The sequence below is a fragment of the Carica papaya genome, chromosome 1 (genome assembly GCF_054855325.1).
Source record: "Carica papaya isolate Zhongbai chromosome 1, ASM5485532v1, whole genome shotgun sequence".
In the NCBI taxonomy this organism is placed as follows: Eukaryota; Viridiplantae; Streptophyta; class Magnoliopsida; order Brassicales; family Caricaceae; genus Carica; species Carica papaya.
The window spans coordinates 20,902,572-20,910,838 of NC_142309.1; the positions used below are offsets into that span (position 1 = coordinate 20,902,572).

Sequence of the window (8,267 nt, forward strand, 5' to 3'; positions counted from 1 at the left end):
TCATTGTCATAAATACAAGAACAAAATATAATCAATTAATGGGTTTTTTTTTTATCAAAACTGCTATTCAAGTTTTGGTTCAAATTAGATATCTTAATTTAGACTTTTGCCTAACATAATAAAATATATTATACTAAAAAAATAACACAACATAATCAAATACACTAGAAAAAGTAAATAAAAAATAACAACCATTAATAGCTAAAGATGGTAATAAAATACTCAAAAGATAAGAAGTAAATAATTTTGTACGGTAAACTTTCAAATATTATAATAAAGAAATTAAAAGACGTACTCCATTTACTCAGATAATATAATTTCCAAGTTGCTATTCGCAACGTAATCTCACCTAAAAACAATAAGAAGCCGATACTCATCCCTTGATTCATTACAATAGTTTAGTTTGATGTATGTATGTATATATATATATATATATATATATTGTTTTTTTTTTTTATAATTTCAGTTAATATTTGGGAGAAAATTAAAAAATAAAAAATGATCACGAAGCAGCCTCAAATGTCATAGAAGAGAAATCTTCTGGTGAAGACCAATGTCAATTCCGTTGTAAGCAATAGGTGCATACATCCACAGGTCATCTGAGCTTAACAGCTACACAGAGAAATAATAATAATAATAATTAATTCAATAAATTATGTAACATAAATTAATTATAGTTTACTTTAAAATTAATTTTTTATTACCATTCAATTATAAAATTAGGAGAGTAATTTACCTTAATTTGGAGCTGCAAGAATTTCACATAGTGAACTGCCTCTTCAAGCATTGTGCTAATATCAACCTTTGTTCCATTTGGCACGAGGTTCTGCAAAATTTTTAGTCTCTCGTTGATTCTTTCTCTTCTTTTCTGTAAGATTTCAACGCGAGAAAAATCAGTTGTAATTAAAAGAATATAAATTCATATTTGAGTCGAGCTCAAATTAGATATATTCTCCGATGTAAACGAAAAATATTAAAAAATTTCTAAATTTCAAGTCATGTCATGCATCATCTCGTGTATATTTTCATTAAAAATTTAATTGTATTATTATCGTGTATGTCACATAATTATTAAAATGTATAAAAGTGATATATAATTTTTGGAATAATTAGGTGAAATTATATATTTACCCTTGCATAGAGGCTTTGTGGGTCAGTGGCAGTGCCTCTAGATGCTCTTGTCTTCCCATTCACATTAGCGGCTGAAGAAGTTGCTTTGGCCTCTGAAGTATTCTCATCTTCTGAGCTGCACCCACTAGAGCTCTGTCCATGTAATCCGCCATTAATGGACTCTTCATAACTGCTTCGGTTCTGACTCACCTTTTGGTACTTCTTCTTCCTCTTATCACTCTTGCCACTTTCTTCTGCCTGCATTTTCCAACTCTTCAAATCACACATCTCCAATTTCATAAATTCGAATTTAAAATGCATTTTTTCCTTTTCCTCTTCCAGTTTGAACTTATTATTCATTTGGAAATGAACTCAGAAATAGTAACCTAAAATTTTGATCGAGGAAATAGTTTGAGATTGTACTCACATGGCCGGAAACCCGAGTTCTTTTCTTGGTACTCTCGGCAGAAACGATGCCGTTTCGGGTTACAGGGTGGATTTCTGGAGAAAACTTCTGCTTGAGCTGCAATTGATTGGCTAAAACGGCGTCGTATGGTGGCTGGGAATCGACTAAATTAGCGCCGGCTATCTTCTTGCCGCCCAGATCTTCTTCGGCGCAGCCAGTGTCCTCCATGATCATTTCAGGAACAACGCAGAGAATTGACTTGTTTTTCTCGTCAAACCCAACAAAATCCATGGAGTAAACAGAGTCAGGGACATCATTTGTCACTGCAACATGGTTATGAGCAGTAAAATTGTTCTGGACAATGTCAGTGCAATAGCTGCCATAGCTGCTTTCTTCAGAACCAGAGCTAAGACCACTAGCAGTACTGTTCATAGAACCGAACAAAGTTGTACTGTCGCCATTAATGAAGCTCATATTTGGTATCTGAGGAACGGAACAAAAGCTCGAAATGTTGAAAAACTCATTGTCGTCGACAGGAAATACAGTAGAGTACTGCATGAACTCAGGCTCCCACGGATTATCACCTTCGAGAAAAGCGCCAAAAGACTCCATTTTTATTTATGAGGAACTAAAAGACAAAAGGGTTTTCTTTTCTTCTAATATTCTGTAAGCAATGGCCTTGGAGTACCAAAAGCAAGGAGGCGTATTTATATTACCAAAGAGGAATTAATGAAATCAAGGATTTGACTTATACACTAATACAAAATTAATTTTTGAATTCCCTTAATCATTGGTTTAAAAAATAATTAATAAGGGAGGGGGAGTCAACTGTGGGGTATATACCAACTCATAGGAAGCGCCAAAAGTAGCCCAAATTCATGTAATGATGGATTAGAATAATAAAGTGAGAGAGATGCTTTAATGGCGTTAAATTAAAGAATTAAAAACAGTTTAGACCTGCTAAGAACTGGATTAAGATGTTAATGACGAAAGGTCTAAAGAATTGGAAGAGGAGACGCAAATGATTAAGAGAAGACTAAGTGTGATTAAAGCAAATAATTAAGAGGTGACCATGCAAGTATGAAACACAAGTTAATTAACAATAACATTTTTTTTATTCATTTAATATTTTTTAAAGAGTATATGTGACATATATATATATGTTTTTTTCTTTCACTTACCTGCATCTGTAATTCTGTAAATTTACATATACTAGTTTTACATTTATATCAATATATTGTAATGTAGAGTGTCATGTAGATTATAATGAGAAGGATCAATTTGTAAATAGCATTGTGTATTTATCAATTATCTTTTAATTGAAGGTTAGTAATTTTATTTTTCTTAATAAGAATACAAATTCGAATAAAGTTAAACCTCACTTATGTATTTTTAATATAAAGTTGGTCATGTTGTTCTTATTTAGAAATGAATTTTATTATTATTGATTTATAAATATTTTATAACTATTAAAATATATAAACTTATATTAAAAAAAATAAAATTATATTTATGTATAAATATACTAACATAATCAATTTTTTGATAGAAAAAAAAAAAAAGAAAAACAACGTAACAAATATCTTAACAAAAAGATACAGAATGAAGTTAAAATTATAATATTTAAAAACCTACAATCTAGTATTTAAAAACAAGTATAAAATTATAAATAATGTCATATAATTATTTATTATTTAATATAATAATAAATAATTAGTGGGTAATATGACAAGACAAGGTTGAGAAGGAAAATAAAAGGTTTGTATATGAGAGAGCATGCGTATTTTTTAGAACGTGGGGGGTCTTATGTTGAATAATAATAATAATAATAATAATTTTTTTAAAAAAAAGGGGATTTGAGTACTGTGTGGGAAGACTAAGATAGACGGCCAGGCCAGATCGTGGGAATTGGGTTTATATAAAAAGACAAAACAGCCAGTTGAAATTCCGACACGGTAACCGCCAAACTCGCTCTCTTGTCTCGCACCAACACCAACCTAACAAGTGGTAGTACTCTCCACCCTCTGATTTCTGTACTCTCCTTTTCTTAACAAAAATGTATATATATATTTTTTAACTTTAGTCTAAGTATTTTTATTAATAAAATATTATTAAAAATATTTTTTATTTAAAAACATAATAACTTATTTAAACTAAAGTATGATTTAATTGTTATAATTTTATTAGTAAGTTAAATTATGAATTTTATTATATCAAAATTTGTATGTTAAATAAAATTAATTTATAATATATTTATAAAATAATAAAATAAAATTCAATCTCGTAATTTTTTAACAAAATTATATTGTTAGTATTATTTTATAATTCTTTTAACTAATAAATTTCATGAATTAATATATATATATATATATAGACATTTTTTACTGATAATGTATAATTCCACTTAAATATAAAATTAAGGGAATATCTACTCTGAATATAAAATCTCTTATAAATAAAAGCAAGGGAATGTCAATCATAAATTTTACAAGTTTTAATACCACTCCGCAGCTCAAAACTATCTCCTTTTAACTATTCCAAATATCTATAGACTTACAGCAATAATATATATATATATATACATATATATGTGTGTGTGTGGGTAATAGCAGACTTTATTGAAAACATTAATATAATTAGAAAATTATGATACGAGTTTTATGTCTCCCTTCCATGTACTGACTCCGTCTGATTCCTCTCCGTTAGCGCAGTTCGGGGGCATACAACATTAATGTTTTAACGACAAACTCCATTTCAAGGTCTTAATAACAAGCACCTTAATGGAAATACCGAATTCGAGACATGCTCCTAAAAAAAAATTGAAGTGTAATTATTGAAATCATCAATGCAAATGTATATATATATATATACCCATATATGTATGTGTGTGTGTGTGTTGTGTGGTATAAAACATTGTATGAATTAACAATGTCATTGTCTCGATGCATGAATATGCACGAGACATTACAATTATAGACTACAATTAAAACACAAATATATCTTAAATTTATGATTTTAATAAATTATTTTATAAATCCGGTATATATATATATATATATATTACTGAGGTGAAATTATTTTTGTATTAATTAACAGATTTATGAAAAAAATTATTGGAGATTATATGTTATTTAATTACCAATATATTGGGAATTAAGAGGCTTTGATTAATTATATTCATTGAACCTGTAAGATAAAGATAGTAAAATAATTAATTTAAGTGATTGAAAAAATTAATTGGATCAATTAATAAAATGAATAATGAGAAATTGAGTGGACGGACAATCACGCAGAATAATCTATGAGAAAACCAAAACCCAGCTGTGAAATCTCTTTGATTGATTAAGATTAATCCAGTTCAATTCTGACAAGGCAACATATTCTCAGTAATCCATTTAGATCATCTGAACACAGCCATAAAACACAGTCGTATTAACCAACAACCCCCAGGTACCATCCGTAGATTCCGCCGCTACTCTCGTTCCTCCTCTAGTTTCTCGCCACCCGTCAGATTTTAACATTTTTTTAATTAAAAAACAATTTTATTATTATTATTATTATTATTATTAAAAAAAAGAAGGTTCTATAAGAAGGGCACCGGCCAAAGCACGACGTTTTGAAGGAAATTACCAAAAAAAAAAAAAAAAAAAAAAAAAAAAAGGATATGAGGAATAAAATCTGGAAGTTTAAGGAGTTAAAAAGGAGAAGATTGAGTTATGTCAATAGACCGCCGGCTGGTGCGCACGATTAGAGTTGGGTGACAACCTTTCATAACTCCTAAGGGCTTTTCTGTTGACCAACTTTTTTGTCCCTCAATTCACAACACGTGAATCTTGTTTTATGCATTAATGATATTATCCCACGTGGATTTTTTCTTTTCTTTTTTTTTTTTACAAAACATAATTTATTACAATACTTTTAAATATTTTATTTATAATTAATCCACCTAATATAATTTATATATAACAATTAATATATTACATATATACCTAATTTTTATTCAATATGTATGAATAATAATTACATACTTAAAACATCACTTAAGTTACAATTTCTTCACATTTTTTACTTTTATATTTACCGTGATTATATTGCTTTTATATAATTTTTATTCAAGATATTGGGTAATTTTTTTTCCCATTATAAGTTAAACTTTCTTTTTTTTTTCATAATATATATATATATATTATAATTATATTGGTTTCAATTATTACCCCCGAAACAACAGCTCCTGTATGTGTATGTGTGTGTGTGTGTATATATATATATATGTTCAGTCAATTAGCTTATTATATTGTAAGTACGTACCTGTAACCAACTTTTGAGTTTAGATAATAAAATATGAAGGCAACAACTAGTATAATTAATTTATTTTATTCTAATAAATCATAGTTATGATAATTATATTAATCTAATCATCCTGGCCCAGCCAGCCACGTGACATTGGAGTCATTTTTCCCAATCATTTCTCCTGGTATGAATTTTTTACTATAAAATACCCATATAAATAATTATTTTTTATTCATGTTTACAGTTTAAGTTAGAGATATTAGTTTTAATTTTTATTTAACGTAAAATATTTATTGCATTGTATTAATATATATATATATATATAATAGATGTATGTAAATTAATTTAATTATCTCGCGATAGTGTTCCCTGAAGTTACCGCATACATGTCTACAATTTATAATTATCTTTCTTCATGTCTAATATTCATCTTTTTAATAAAAATTTACCTTTGAAGAGAACATAGAGGAGTATTCAAATTTTAAGATGTACATTACTATCTCCTACGACCAAATTATGCATATTATAAGTACATTAATTATAATATGTATAGTTTTTACGTATGAGGTTTTATTAAACATTGTGTATAAAGTGTATATTCCTATATGTACATACGTATATGTAGGTATAACTATTCCTAATATTAAGGCCTTTTATTGATAAAAGACAAAATCAGGCTCTTATTATAAGATATTATTATTTTTTAGGATTATATTTGAATTAATTAATTAATCCTTAAAAAAAAAAAAGTTATCATTAGACAGCTTCTTCCATTGTTTACGTCTAAAATATATTTTATTTTGAGAGTTCTAATTATTATAAAACCAAAAAAAAAATATTTAACGTGATGTTTGAAGTGAATTTAAAATTTATATAAAATTAATTAATAAAATTCACACTTAAAATCAATTAAATTATTCTATCTACTGTTTAATTAAATAATTTTTTACATCTTTTATTTTATAAAAGATTAGGAATTAGAGTAGTAAAGTACTTTTATAGGTACATTCATTTAGATGTTATATATATTATGTCATTATTATTGTATATATAAACATATGTAATTTTTATTCAAAAAAATTAAATTGTAGTTTAAATTTTGTTATGAGTAGTATTAATTGATAATTTTATAAAATGATATTAGGAATTAAAATAACACACAATAAATTTTATTTAAAAATTTAAAATACATTATTCCAAACCTATAGCTTAAGGAATTGCAGCCTATCCCAACTTTTGTCTTTTAAATAAGTTAATTATTTACAATATTATTATTGTGAACGTTGATAAGAAATATATAAAATTTCATAGTCAAAGCAAAAGCGTGTATAATATGGGTGGGACAAATATAACTAATGCATTGATTAAAATAAATGCCAAGTTAATTAATTAACATTGTTTTTTTCAAAGTAATTAGTTTTACTAAAGCATTGAAATTTAATATTTTAAATAATTTTTTTGTTAATTAATTCAAAAGGAATTATGGTGAAGAAAAAGGGACCACTTTTAGATAATTAATTATAAATGTTATGATGAATAATTTATTTTATATTTACATTAATGGTCAATGTTAATTAATTAAAGTACCTAATAAATACATTAATATTCAAATATTGATGATTGTTTATTTAATCCCAATTAATCTCAAAGTCCAAAGCATGCATTGTTAATAATTTCTGTTCCAGTGTGGGAGTTATTGTAATAATTGAAAAAAAAGGGGGGGGAGGGAAAACGACATAGTTTTGCAGAGGGGAGAAAACGACATCGTTTTGAAAAGAAAAAAACGACGTTGTTTTGGGGAAACTGGTGTGATATAAATAGGGGGCGGAGAATGAAGGAAAAAGAAGGAAAGAAAAAGAAAAAAAAAAGAGAAAGAACAGAGGAAGAAGGGAGCGGGAAGAGAAAGAGGAGAAGAAGGAAGGTTCCAGAAGGAGAAAGAAGGGAAGCGGAGTGAAGGGAAGAGGAGGTCGCGGACGGTGATAGCGCGATCGGCAGGCAGAAGGAAGATGGAAATGGGAGGTACGGTGATATATTTCAAATACGTGTTTGTTGATTTGAGATTAAAAATGTGGATGCGAAATCTGGAGCTGTGGTGTGTGTTTGTGTGTGTTTACGGAGGTACTAGTGTACGGAGGAGGCAGTATAGGGGAGTGTGTGCGATAAGGTGTAGAAGGGAGTTGGTCGCGTGAGGAACGCAGGGGGGGGGGAGAGGAAGAGGTTGTCGGTGTATGGAGTCTGAGAGTACCGAGAGAGAGAAAGAGGGGTTAATGGTCGCCGACCTTAGTGGTGGGTGGCATCGTTGGTACGCCTGGGGTGGCGTTGGGGGACGAAAACCCTGGGTAGGTGGAGTTGTGGGGTACAAAGGGGGGGACTTTGGTTAAGTAGTGAACCGTTGGTAGAGGCATGGGGTTTTATATTGTTGCATCTCACACATATATTTTGATTTTCATTGTACTGAGTT

The 8,267-nt window shown here is 28.6% G+C and overlaps 1 protein-coding gene across 1 annotated transcript; it reads right to left on the reverse strand.

Moving 5' to 3' along the window:
• Positions 1 to 313: 313 nt before the first annotated feature.
• Positions 314 to 2,176, reverse strand: RSL4 (root hair defective 6-like 4). The gene is made up of 4 exons (XM_022033922.2): positions 1,538 to 2,176; positions 1,132 to 1,368; positions 737 to 868; positions 314 to 612 (listed from the first exon to the last, which is right to left on the reverse strand). The coding sequence occupies exons 1-4, from the start codon at positions 2,126 to 2,128 to the stop codon at positions 523 to 525; spliced, it is 1,050 nt and encodes a 349-aa protein (XP_021889614.2). The 5' UTR covers positions 2,129 to 2,176; the 3' UTR covers positions 314 to 522.
• Between the last annotated feature and the right edge of the window lie 6,091 nt (positions 2,177 to 8,267).

Coding starts and splice junctions, on each gene's coding strand:
- RSL4 (XM_022033922.2), bottom strand. CDS start 2,128: ATGGAGTCTTTTGGCGCTTTTCTCGAAGGTGATAATCCGTGGGAGCCT. Junction 869..1,131: donor CACAAAGCCTCTATGCAAGG/GTAAATATATAA, acceptor GAAATCTTACAG/AAAAGAAGAGAAAGAATCAA. Junction 613..736: donor TCTTGCAGCTCCAAATTAAG/GTAAATTACTCT, acceptor TTCTCTGTGTAG/CTGTTAAGCTCAGATGACCT.